General features: G+C 39.3%; 1 protein-coding gene across 1 annotated transcript in view; it reads right to left on the reverse strand.

The window, feature by feature from the left end:
* LOC131986474 (FRAS1-related extracellular matrix protein 2-like) overlaps positions 1–14,390 on the reverse strand; it is a 125,471-nt gene that overhangs the window by 88,068 nt on the left and 23,013 nt on the right. The window contains exon 3 of the mRNA XM_059351450.1: positions 4,614–4,760. Coding sequence (XP_059207433.1) covers positions 4,614–4,760 — 147 coding nt within the window. The remainder of the gene's footprint in view (positions 1–4,613; positions 4,761–14,390) is intronic.

A 14,390-nucleotide genomic window follows, 5' to 3' on the forward strand; every position in this document is an offset into this window, starting at 1 on the left:
AGTTTTAATTTTGTTGTGAATTTTTGTTTTCAAATTCAGTTAGTTTTAATGAGTTTTTAGAGTGAGTGTGCTAGTTTTAGTTTATTTTTTTTATTTTTTTGAAATGCTTTAGTTTAGTTTTTATTAGTTTTAGTTTTTTGTAATGGCGTATTTGTTGGGTGGGAGATTAAAAGAGGTCACAGTAAATTTAGCCTTTATTTCCTTTGTTGACAAAGACGAAAACGAAGGACATTTTCACTATAATTTTAGTTAGTTTTGTAACCACACAGGACAGTTTCAGTTAATTATCATTATCATGTAACCTTTAACCCTTAAAACAAAGTCTGAAATCTCAAAAAAAAAAAACGTTTAACGAAGTGAGGACCGGCCGAAATGTCCTCACTTTGCAAAAATGTCCTCACTCTGTTGGTTAAAAACATGTTCCGGTCCTCACTATGTAGGAAATACAAGAACACACACACACACACACACACACACACACACACACACACACACACACACACACACATTCTTGTACTTCTATCTTTGTGAGGACCCTCATTGGAACAGTGAATTCCCTTGCAAGGCTGTAATGGTTTTGGATTTTTCATTAGTTTTAGTTTTAATTTTGTTGTGAATTTTTGTTTTCAAATTCAGTTAGTTTCAATGAGTTTTTAGAGTGAGTGTGCTACTTTTAGTTTATTTTTTTTATTTTTTTGAAATGCTTAAGTTTAGTTTTTATTAGTTTTAGTTTTTTGTAATTATCATTATCATGTAACCTTTAACCCGTAAAACAAAGTCTGAAATCTAAAAAAAAGCCTTTAACGAAGTGAGGACCAGCCGAAATGTCCTCACTTTGCAAAAATGTCCTCACTCTGTTGGTTAAAAACATGTTCCGGTCCTCACTATGTAGGAAATACAAGAACACACACACACACACACACACACACACACACACACAGAGAGAGAGCAGCACACACAGGTAGATAAGTCTTAAAGCCTACATAAACTGCTCCACTGTGAAGCTAACACCTGACCCGATGATTAAAAGGGATGAGGATGATGATGAGAGGCGGGAGAGAGTAAAAGCTGCTTACAGCTGCTGCGAAGGAAGCTGCTATGAACCGCGACACAACAACAAAGTCAGGCCTGAGAGGAGCTCAGGGACGACATCATCACCATCATCCTTTTCACCTTCGAAATCTGCACAAACACTCAGGCACAAAAGCATGCTGGGCTGTTGTTTCCAACATAAAATCACCTCCATCTGCTGGTCAGAAAGCTTATTAAAAACTCTGGCATTGCTGTGTGCTTACTGTAGCTGGCTGGGTTATAGATTAGAGCAGCAGAGAGCCAGCAGTGTGTTCTCTTCCCACTGATGAGTGCTGCAGCCGGCATCATGCTCAATTTATTTTAAGTTTGCTGATGATTCACTTGTAGTCAGTCTGGCAATTCGGTAAAACATGTCTCATTCATTAGAGTGAATGAAGAGCCATTCATATGCTAGCAAAAGTACACAAACAACTCACTCAGACCAATTGTAAGCTGAATTTTACGAGATAAACAGGTTGAATTTGAAATAAAATAGAGCAGCAGCCTTTCTTCTTCACCGGAAATTAACAAATCTTTCCAAAAACTAGACTCTGTAGTGCACCTTTGTTAGCACAATTCTAAGAGAAGGTTTGTATTTGTTCTGACCTTAATGCCATCTCAATCTCTTCCCCACTCTTTCTTCTAGATTGCAGTTTCGGGCCCTGACACATCAAACCCACCTACATGAAACAGCTTGACAAAGATCGGCTGACGCATCGGCTCGCTTCGCCTCCCGTCTATTGTCATAAGTTTGAGCTGCGTGCTGCTGCAAAACGCAGCTTTGAAGAGTAAAACCAACAAGAAGCCGATGTGTAGGAGAGAGGAAAACCTGTATATGATCAATATTTCTACTCGAAATAACTTTGCTAAATAACAAACTCCAAGACCAACTTGTCAAACATTTTTTGCATCGTGAGAGCCAATGGAGGTCAAACTGTAAGCTGGTGGTTGGTTTTGGCTGCTCAAGAAAAATACAAAAGATTCACCATTCAGTCAATCAACAGCTTTGCTAAATTATGATTTAATATCAATAATCTCAGCAGTATTAATAATGCTCTCAGATTGCATTTTTATTGTTTTTCACTTCTTTGATGCTTATTTTATGTCCTCATTGTGACAAACCGCTTGTCTGTCTGGGAGAAATAAAGCTGAACTTTGAAGATCAAATAAAACGGTGTGTTGTCAAGTTATTTTTCTTGACATTGTTTTCCTGTTCAGGTTCAGTATAAAGAAAAACAACACATCTCTGCACAGGGCACCACGTTGACCTCACAGCTATCTCTGCTGGCCTTTTCATACTCATAACAAAAAAAAATATTTTTTGTTGTTGTTGCAATCTTTAAAATGGCTCAAGGCAAAGCAAAATTACTTTGGTTTAGAGGATAAATCTGGTTACAGTGTGTTTTGAAAAGGAATGTTTCAATTGCTTTTCTGGCAGCAACCGTTGGAGATGTGTGTGTGTGTTGGAGGTGTGTGTGTGTGTGTGTGTTTTGGACAGCCACAGTTCAGGTGAATAATAGGTACATAAAGCTCTGCAGTGAAGCAAATGTGTACATTGTCCATCATCATAAGAGCAAATAAAAAATAAAAAAAAACAGAAAAGAGGTGCAGGTTGTGTGTTGTTTTCTGAATTTCATAGCATTTGATCTTTTATGAACATATTTTCTTTTAAGCTTGTGAGGGAGAGGAACATAGTACACAACAAAAATGTGTTTTTAACAGTAATGTAAAGTGGTGAAACTTTAAATGAATGGCTCTGTGTGGCTGTAGTCAGGCACAATGGAGCTTTGAGCTAACTGTTAAAGCAGCATAGTCTGCAAATTAGCAAAAAGGAAAGTGATGGACTGATTGACAGACTGGCTGAAAACAAACACAAAGGGCCCTATCTTACACTTGGCACGAAGTGGCCCCCATTGCAACTGTCATCACTGGTTTCAGACCAACACAGTTGTCGTTTTCACCCCAGCACCCACGTTGTGTCAGTAGCAAATGCACTAGCGCCCATCTGTGCACCCATGGGTGTGTTGCTGCGCACTTGAGGTTATTTTGAGGCAGCAGAAAGTTAGAAAACAGCAGAATAGAGCACAATTCTTGTGCTGCAGAAGTTGCTTCTGAAACCTCAACACAGTAGTGAGGTTAAAAGTGAGTATAACTGGATATTATTACGCAAGTGCAGTGGTTTAAAATGTTTGAAAGGCAACACAACTGAATACAAAATGTAAAATTCAAGTGTTTAAAGTGACTGACTAACTAAAAGCTGGTCTGAAGTCACTATTAATCGGCCCTTTTATAGTGCGGTCACACAAATGTCTGGCAATATTGCTAGAAAGATCTGTGATGTGGTGGCAGGAGACGATAGTGACGCTTAGAATGTCTATCAAAGCGTCTGTAGGTAGCTCTTAGCCAATCAGATCAGTTATACCAGATGACGTAGTAGAGCTACAGAGATGGATGTTTGTTGTGTGTGTGTCTGTGAGAGGGTGTTGTTTGCTGTTTTGCTTTTCCAGCTCTCTTCTTTTATGGGCAATAAACAAGCTGCTGGGGGTCTCTGGGCGGCTCCGCTGTCCCCCGGCTCGTAGCGAGATCACCAGCGTTACGGTAGCGGGATTAGTAGCGGGGCTAGTAGCGGGGCTAGTAGCGGCGCTAGTAGCGGGGCTAGTAGCGGGGCTAGTAGCGGGGATAGTAGCGGCGCTAGTAGCGGGGCTAGTAGCGGGGCTAGTAGCGGCGCTAGTAGCGGGGCTAGTAGCGGGGCTAGTAGCTGGGCTAGTAGCGGTGCTAGTAGCGAGGCTAGTAACGGGGCTAGTAGCGGGGCTAGTAGCGGGGCTAGTAGCGGCGCTAGTAGCGGGGCTAGTAGCGGCGCTAGTAGCGGGGCTAGTAGCGGCGCTAGTAGCGGGGCTAGTAGCGGCGCTAGTAGCGGGGCTAGTAACGGGGCTAGTAGCGGGGCTAGTAGCGGCGCTAGTAGCGGGGCTAGTAGCGGGGCTAGTAGCGGCGCTAGTAGCGGGGCTAGTAGCGGGGCTAGTAGCGGCGCTAGTAGCGGGGCTAGTAGCGGCGCTAGTAGCGGGGCTAGTAGCGGGGCTAGTAGCGGCGCTAGTTGGTAGATTAGTAGATTAGACTTTTCCCAAATCCTGTCGGAAGCAAGGCTAAAACATCCTTTTTAGTGGTGAAACAGGAGTGTAAAGTGAAACGTTGTTCTTCTTTTAAAATCAACTTTCGCTCTAAACTATTTAAAACACCATCTACAGCTAAAGAGAGTTTCACATCTGCTGCAGCCATGTTGGATCCGTAAGAAAACTACAAAACTACAAGCTTCCGTCTGTCGAGTAGTACGCGTCATCGTCTTGCCGTCCCTCCCCGCTCTGTGATTGGATCCTAAAACAGGGCTAAGAAACCTCTCTGGTTTCCAGACTGCCTGGAGGTTCGAAATGAAATTTGAGCGTGCAAGGCAGTCTGGGTATACCCAGGCTACTTCAGACCATGCACTACAGGTCAAAATAGGGCCCACTGTCCATTAGTATTAGCAACAGAAAGACATGTGGACTAACCTATGAAAGAAGTCTCTCCCAGGTATCCTCTCCGCCGGAGCACCACCTCCAGAAACTTGTCCTCCTCGTCCACCACGTAGTACTCCCTCTCCAGAGAGATCCAGGCCCAGTCCAGGCGGAAGTGCTGCCCCTTCAGTTTGTTCCCACCTGCACAAAATACACCAGGACATAAAAACATCTTGTTACAGATCAAAAACATCTTTTCTTTTTGTAAATGTTTAATTTAAAACGACACAGCTCCTCACAGCTACACGGATTAACTAAATGAGTTGATTCTTAAAAAAAACTTTGTGCAAATCTCTGTGGAAATATTGAATGTGCTAGTTTGGGTCTTTGCCTGTTTAACAGCCCAATGCAGAGTTCAAAATCTGTTAAAACTGGAAAATGAAGCTATGAGGGGAAATTCTGTGACCTAAGGGGTGCAATTACTGTAAAACTGTAATGAAGAAGTGTTTTAATTATTTTCAATGTGCAGTCCAAATGTTCTCCACACATCTGCTGCAGAATATTTTAAGTTTATTATTAAGTTTCATTAGAAAAAAGAGAAAGCACACAATATTATACCTTTCTATATCTAACAGTCAATCTTGTCATGAGCTCTGCAATTAAATTCAATTTCCCTTTGTCGAAAAAGTATTTTCATCTCGCTTGTGCACATTATCCTCAGGGTTTGATGCATGCCAGCCAATCAACGCTGCTCAGGGAGGATTTGCACAGTAAATGGTCATGTTAGTGCTAGGCTAATAGAGCTACTCAATAGCTGCCACTTCAACAAGCGGGACAGGAAAGATGCTGCTTTGTCTGGCTAATTTGCCCACCTGCGGGGGAAAGGGATTGAGTTCTGCAATAATGAAAGAAAATAATGAGATAGCATTGTAAAACTTGAATAAACGAAAAGGAGGTGGGATCTTTATTCGGCTTTTGTGTCACGGTGAACAATGCTTAAGTATGCACGGCATTCCTGTGAGTGCTAAACTAAATGTCTGAGTGTGTGTTTTACCGGCGGAGGGGAATGCAGAGGTGGAGGACTGTTTGCGCAAACGTAATGTGTAGGCTGCCAGGAAGGAAATCTCATTTGGCCCTATAGAGGACAATTTCAAAGCTGTTTGTTCTTTCAAGTCATTTATGCCTCTTAAATGCCGGAGCAGTAGGGCCGTTAAAAGCACACACAGCAGATCACCTCACCTCCATCATGGTGGAGGTCATAAACAGCAGCAGGCCAGCAAAAAAGTGGTACTTCTCTCACTAATCCTGTACTCTGACAGCTTCATAACAGATAAAATAAGAGTATTTGACTTTCTGGATCGATATAATATCATAAATAGCACTAGATGATACCTTCCGCCTCCACAGCTACATAAAGTTTACGATAGAAAAAAACTCCAACATGGTATGGTCTTAAAATGCAGCGAAGGGTGAAAAGTTCAACAATTTCCGGCTTGGCAGCAACAGCTACAACACGCTGAGGTGAGGAGACAACTAATATAATCAGAGCTCATGTATCCTCAAAAAAGCCTGTAGGCCAAGTTTAGGCTTTACTTAGCTTGGGCAACTTCAAAATTGCACAAATACACCATCACAAACACAAACATTCAATCCAGACTTCACTGCATCCTTCACTTTCATCCACATCTCTCCGACAGGAAATGCAGCATAAGCTGCATGAGATCTTATTGTGTTCGTTTATGTGTGTGTGTGTGTGTGTGTGTGTGTGTGCTTCTGTGTGACCTGTGCACAGACAATAAGGATCTGAGTCTGAGGACTTTAGACTGTCTCATTCCTGCAGCCTTTCAGAAGGATAAAAGACCTCTCACATGTGCTGACCATACACAAAAGCAGCTTTGAAATCATCCTCAATAGAGCTAAATTCACTTTACACCCGCTTTCAAAGGCTTTCCTAACAAAAACTCACCACAAGGGTTTTTTTGAACCAATTAGGGATCATAGTTTCTGCTCAGAATTTTTTTTTTTTAGAGATCAGGGCACTCTGAGAAATCTGCAGAGAAAAACTTTGATGCTACAGTTTTGATGCTGGCTTGTGATGTGGATCTACTTTACAGCGTAATCACTGACAGCTGTCCAGTCAGAAGACACGACTTTATGATCACAAACGGTTAAAATCAATCAATCAATCAATATGCAGTGGTGGAATGTAACAAAGTACATTTACTCAAGTACTGTACTTAAGTACAATTTTGAGGTACATGTACTTTACTTGAGTATTTCCATTTTATGTAACTTTATACTTCTACTCCACTACATTTAGAGGCAAATATTGGAATTTTTACTCCACTTAATTTAGCTTTAGACAGCTTTAGTTACTTTACAGGTCGAAATTTAACATGAAAAACATGATCAATTTAAAGTGATAAGACATTTTATTAAATTAAACCACATAACAGTATATTTAGAGGTTAAAATGAGCCCTGGCTTGAGAAAATAAACCACTGCTTAGATAATTGCATCAAAAACAATAATTTAATAATATATTTGACAACCTGAATGGGTCCATTCTACATAATGAGTACTTTTACTTTTAGTACTTCAAGTACATTTTGATGCTGATATTTTTGTACTTTTACTCAAGTAAGGTTTTGAATGCAGGACCTTTACTTGTACTGGAGTAATCTCACATTGTAGTATTAGTACTTTTACTTAAGTAAGGGATCTGAAAACTTGTTGCACCACTGCACATCATAGTTTTTTGGGGAATCTACATGGTTGAAAAAAAAACAGACAAACAAACAGGCTTCACAAATCTTGAAATCATGGTGACTTTTATACAATCTGCAATTTTATGTTTGTTTAATCTCTTTCAGTTAATTTAGCAAAATAAAATTACATTTTTGAAATGTCCTCCTGGTTAGCCTTGAGAGAGAAACGTTGGCAAAATGAAATATTGCAGAGGAAGGGTCACTTCTATTCTATTCTATGAAATAAAACGTTTTTTCTTACAAAGATAATCAGCACCAGCTCTCCTCCCTCAGTCAGCCACATTTCTTTTCTCTGCAATCTTCTCTTTCTAAAGATATTTAGATCCCCGACCCTGAACAGAAGCCTTCCACGGGGGATACAATTATTTGTTTAAAAGCACATCAAAACAAGTGCTACCTGAATTTCTAGCTCCGTGTCTGAATAAGCTGCTGGGCACCAGCCAAAACTCTCTCACAGCTGATAGCGAGAGGGTCGAGTGAGACTTCCAAGGCAGAAAACTTGAGGCGATGTCAAGTCAAGAGACGTTAGTGCTAAAGTCAATGTGAAGTTCAAAGTTGTTTTTGATTTTTACAAAGGAGAATATTTATCAGATTTCTGATGTGATGCTGACTCGAGTTAAAGTCGTGCACGTTTTGTTTGAGTCAGCTTGAAAGCAAGTGGAAAAAGTCAGCTTTCAGAGACAAAGAGCAGCAGCAAGACAGCAAAGAAATAAGACTAGACATTGCAAATGTGGGCTGTTTCATTCTTTGGATGACAAAGACATCAGACTGAAGTTGTCAGGCAGCAAATACATTATCCAGCCTGTCAATAGCCACCAGCAGCATCTTTTCTGCAACCTGACAGCGACTGCACTCTCAATATTGCCACATTAAATCTTCCGTTTAGATGCTTTAGATGGAACTCTTTTCCAGCATAGACTCACAATGTCCAATAAACATAACTCACATTTATGTGTAGCACACACAGATAAAGGTTAAGCTATCATTCACAGGTTCAGGGGATGTGTGATGTGAATGTAAAAGGGCTACACTGTAAAAAATAATATGTTTAGTTTAGGGTAAAATACCGGCAGCTTTGGTTGGTTTGGTTTTACTTCACCGTAAAAAATACAGTAAGTGGGTTTTAGACTGTACATTTTAATTTTAACATCAGCAGAAACTGTAATTTAGACTGGACATTCCTGTTATTTTTAGGGTAATTGTGCCATTGTGACATTATGCTATTTCTCCATTAACTTTACATGAAAATGTTATATTTTTTACAGCAAAACTGTGTGTTTCCCACAGTTTATAACAGTAAAAGTAAAAGTTTTGTGCTATTCTTTGATTTACAGTAATTAAGTGTCTACTACGGTGATAAACATTTTTTTATTTTATGCCCTATTTCCGAGGTAATTTGACAGTTTTTCTGTAATTTCTAATCTAAATTTAAATGTAAATATCAGCAAAAACTGTCATTTAGACTGAATATTCCCGTTAAAATAATCTGTTTAGTTTAGGGTAAACTACCAGCAGCTTTGGTTGGTTTGGTTTTACTTCACCGCAAAAAATACAGTAAGTGGGTTTTCGACTGTAAATTTTAATTTTAATATCAGCAGAAACTGTAATTTAGACTGGACATTCCTGTTATTTTTAGGGTAATTGTGTCATTGTGACATTATGCTACACTGTAAAAAAGAAACTGTTGTTTTTACGGTAAAAAAAAACCGGCAGCTGCGGTTGCCAGAACTTTACCGTAATAAATATGGTGCAACTTTTTGTTATATTACAGTAAAATGATATTAGCACTGGTGATTTCACGCTAACGGTTGCCATTTTATTCCATATTTTACCATAAAAATAAAAAGTTTTTCCATCAAAAGAAATTGTGCTTTGCCATATAATTGACAAGAAAATACTTTATAAATGCTGCATAGATTAAATATTTCATCATAAAATATTACAGTATATTTTTTTATGTGGTCTTTAGTACATTTAACAGTGAGAAAAAGTATTTTTACAAAAAATAAATGCAAAAATTACAGTGATACTTGTATATATATTACAGTATATTTTTGTAACAAACACAGTGCCACAGTATTTTACAGTGGAGTAATGTATTTTTCAAAAACATAAAAAACTGTAGAAAAAAAAGAAATAGTGTTTTGGCTGATATATGCATTTACGGTGTTTCATTGTTACTGAAACTGAATTAACCCATTTATCATTTTACATCTTTTACTGTCATGGTTTAGCAGTTTTTCACCATAAAATCTACAGACATTTTTTACAGTGTATTTCTCCATTAACTTTACATGAAAATGTTATATTTTTTACAGCAAAACTGTGTGTTTCTTCCAGTTTATGACAGAAAAAAGTAAACGTTTTGTGCCATTCTTTGATTTACGGTAATTGTCTAATATGGTGATATACAATTTTTCATTTTATGCCCTATTTCTGATGTATTTGACAGTGTATTACTGTTATTTCTACAAACCTTTTTTACAGTGTAGTTCTGATTTTTTTTAAAGTGGGGCTTTTTGAGGAACTCTGGAGAAGCAGGCAGGAGAAGTTTAGCAATCTGCTGCTGTGGATGAGCTGCAGAAAAATGTATAATAGCCACCTAAAAAATCCATTAAAATTTAAATGTACACTGTATCTAGATTTTTTTCATTTAATTTCCTTTGGCACTACTTTCTCTCCACCGCAGAACGTATTCCTACGCATAAGCACAACTGTGCAGCAGTGTAACTCAACAGATCAGCTATTTGTGTCAGATTTTTTCACAGTTTATGAAGGAGACAACAAATTCAAGAAAGAAAAAAGGGATTATGACAGCAACAATAAAATGCTAGTCACTGTGGAGACAAGAGAATACATTCATGAAGCAGAGTTTACAGAAGAAGTTTTGCAGAGGGAGACTGAAAGACTCAAGGAGAGAGAAGGGAAACTTCTGTGGGAACTGGAGGCAAAGAAAGAGGCAGTCTGACAGCAAAGTAAGGTGGTGGAAATATTCTAAATATAGCATATTCTTAACTTATATTGATTTTTCTAGGTGGGCCTATTTTTAGGTGGCTAAAATATGTTTAGCTGCTGACTCCCCCAGGAGTAAATCACAACCACACAGAATAACTGGGCCCCGAAACTTACACTGGTAAAGAAACGTCTGTAAGTCAACACATTTTTTTTAATCATTATAACGTCACAACAACAGCTTAAATGACCCATTTATCTGTCAGAATTTGATACATTCAGTCAGATAACATTTAACATTTTTTTAAAATTGAGGCCCCGTTTACACGAGGACGCTCGCGGGTAAAAACGATAAAATATTTTATGGGAAGTGCCTTTCGTTTAGACGGTGACGGCGTTTTGGGGGCTTAAAGATGCAAAAATCTGAAACCACCCTCCAAAGTGTAAAAGTGTAATCCTCTCCTCCGTAGCGTGTCGTCTACACTGACAAGACACAAAACTCTGATCTGATCTGCTCACGTCACGTATGTGTTTACGTCACATACATGCTCCAGGACAGGAAATAAAGAAACGTGGGATTATTTCCATGGTGGGACCTTCAAGCTGCTCTGGCAGCTCTAATAAACTTACAGGAGTCTTTCCACCAAATGTCCAGGATATGTACAGATAGTATTAGTGAACAGAGAAGGATCTGGAATTACCTCCATCACATTCTGGATGCAGCGATTGGTGGGAGGAGCCAGACGGCTGTGAACGAGACCTGGGAGATCTAGTGATGGAGGAGAACTTTGTGGAAGGAGTAGCTGATGAAAATGTGTGGCGTGAAAACTTCTGCATGCCCAAAGATGCTCTTATGGCTTTAAGTGATGCCGCCTGGCTGCATACAATCACATTTCACACACTTTAGATCACCGTATGCAGCAGATTTCCTCCCGAAAACGCTCGTCTAAACGAGGAATAAAAAGTGAAGACGAGACGCCACTTTTGAGTCTTCTGTTGAGACCGTCATCATGTAAACGGAGCCTTAGTGTACTGCTCCGCAGGCCAAATAGATGCAGAAAAGCAGCAGAAAATTTATGATTTTTTTGATGCATGGAAGTCAAACTTTTTTGGCATCATGTGCCACTGAGCTGTGACACTCTCATAGGAATGAACAGAGCCCCGCCTTCAACACTGTATCCAGTCTTCCTAAAACATACATGGTGAATAACTTGATAAAACCCCACTTCAATGAATCTGAACTCTGTGAAGTGTGTGTGGGGGAGGGGCCACCTCTCTTTGTTGTGGACTGAAGAGAGGAACTGCTGAAAATGACATTTCAGAGTAAAACATCACTAGCAGATAAAGATTTTTTCTTCTTTCTGATTTTATTTTTGATTCAAAACAAATGTGAAATTAAAGAATATTAAAGAATCAGGGCTGTCTTGACTTTCTTGAGTGTGTGTGTGTGTGTATGTGTGTGTGTGTGTGTGTGTGCGTCTTAGACTTCACACCCAAAATCAAAGGAGATTTTTCACAGCACGGCGATGCCGTCTGCTGCTCAGTACATTTATTCTGCTGCTGGCGGTGTGGCCCTTCCCTCACTGCTACGTCTCCATCTGCCTTCTGCACGCCTTTGTAAACGAGTCCCTAACTCCCAGTGCAACTGGCAACCAACAAACCCAATGATCTCTCTCACCAGGAAAACTTTACAGCGACATTGGACGAGGAGGAAACCGCTAAATATGCTGTTATTCACTTGGCAACATGCTCCGTTTTAACACAAGCACATAGCATGTGAAGTGCTGCGACACTTTTTTCAGCTAAAATAAACTCCCAGTAATATTTTTGTAGTAATATCAACCCACGCAGCATCCTTCTGACAGGAGTACCTCTCTACATAAACTGTGATGCTTGACGAAATACAAATATCTCTCTCTCCCTCTCAGGATCTTTCAAAGCCTTTTAGTTTATCCTGACAGATGTGTGGCAGTCACTGAACAAACACTGAAAGGCTCGGTGTGTGCAACTAGTGGCAAAAAAAACAGTAAGTGGGTTTTTTTGACTGTAAATTTTATTTTAATATCAGCAGAAACTGTAATTTAGACTGGACATTCCTGTTATTTTTAGGGTAATTGTGTCATTGTGACATTATGCTATTTTTCTAGGTGGGCCTATTAAATATGTTTAGCTTCTGACTCCCTCAGGAGTAAATCCTAACCACCCAGAATTTCTGGGCCCCGAAACTTACATTGGTAAAGAAACGTCTGTAAGTCAACACATTTTTTTTAATCATTATAACGTCACAAGCACAGCTTAAATGACCCATTTATCTGTCAGAATTTGATCCATTCAGTCAGATAACATTTAACATTTTTTTTAAATTAAGGCCCCGTTTACACGAGGACGCTCGTGGGTAAAAACGACAAAATATTTTATCGGAAGTGCCTTTCGTTTAGTTTCTCCATTAACTTTACATGAAAATGTTATATTTTTTACAGCAAAACTGTGTGTTTCCCACAGTTTATAACAGTAAAAGTAAAAGTTTTGTGCTATTCTTTGATTTACAGTAATTAAGTGTCTACTACGGTGATAAACATTTTTTAATTTTATGCCCTATTTCCAACCTGGTCTCACAGAAATCCATGAAATAGCCACGGATTTCGCTTAACTCAAAATCCGTGGAATAGCCACGGAATCACTCAAATTTCCGTGAAACTGACACGGATTTCGCTACAATGCAAGTTAATGACAGTCATATCCAGAATTTAGTTGAATATTATGCAGTTTAATGTCTCAGTGTGCTCTGAAATGAATGCACATTTGCAACATTTAAAATTCTTTATTGAGCATGATAGTGTTTTAAAAAAAAAAAAGATTCAAAATCACATTTTATGTTGGACTAAAGGACTAAAAAAAGACACAAAATGACCAAAAAAAGCTATTGGTTTGTTCCAAGTCACGTGACTTTCAAGGTCCCGGCAGTCAGAACAAAAAACATGGCGGACAGTTCTCTCATTTTTAGTGAAAAATCAATATTTTGACTTAGTTTCTGCATAAAAATGGATTTTGATCACATTTCTAGCGAGAAATATATGTTTTATTTTCTAAATATTCCCTCAGTGAATGTACATAATCACTTTGTATGTTGGAATAGCCACGGGATATGACTGTCATTAACTTGCATTGTAGCCAAATCCGTGTCAGTTTCACGGAAATTTGAGCGATTCCGTGGCTATTCCACGGATTTTGAGTTAAGCGAAATCCGTGGCTATTTCACGGATTTCTGTGAGATCATGTTGCCTATTTCTGATGTAATTTGACAGCGTTTACTGTAATTTCTACAAACATTTTTGACAGTGTAGTTCTGATTTTTTTAAAAAGTGGGGCTTTTTGAGGAACTATGGAGAAGCTCTCTACCTCTCTACATAAACTGTGATGCTTGACGAAATACAAATATCTCTCTCTCCCTCTCAGGATCTTTCAGTGCCTTTTAGTTGATCCTGACAGATGTGTGGCAGTCTCTGAACAAACACTGAGAGGCTCGGTGTGTGCAACTAGTGGCAGAGAGGATCTCAAGGCTTGTGATGGCTTCTTGTGTGTGTGTGGCCGTGCATGTATCAGGCTGAAAGCAGGTCATTTTACAGGTCTTCTAGCAGCAATAATCTAGTGTGTGTGTGTGTGTATTGGTGTGTATCCCACTACATTTACACTTTGCCCAAGGCAATCAGCATGATAGTGGAAACCTCCTAAGGTGTGCGATATCAGTAGGCTGACCAGGAATTCATGGCCCACGGCAAACACAGGTATTTAAAATGCTGCTCAACCTGAGAGCGAGCTGCAGCGGAGGACTGAGAGCTTTCTTTGTTGTGAAATTATCAGGATCAAGTAGGTTTTTACTGTCTGGACTGCATCATGTGTGCAGTTAATTATTTCCACTAGTCAGTGCGTTTGATCAATCACTTCACAAGATGTCAAACGGAGACAAATAAAAGCGCCAATCTGGAGAATACCAGACAGATCAACATGATCTCACAGGAATCCGTGGAATAGCCACGGAATCGCTCAAATTTCCGTGAAACTAACACGGATTTGGCTACAATGCAAGTTAATGCCAGTCATATCCCGTGGC

The sequence above is a fragment of the Centropristis striata genome, chromosome 15, assembly GCF_030273125.1.
Source record: "Centropristis striata isolate RG_2023a ecotype Rhode Island chromosome 15, C.striata_1.0, whole genome shotgun sequence".
Classification (NCBI taxonomy): Eukaryota; Metazoa; Chordata; class Actinopteri; order Perciformes; family Serranidae; genus Centropristis; species Centropristis striata.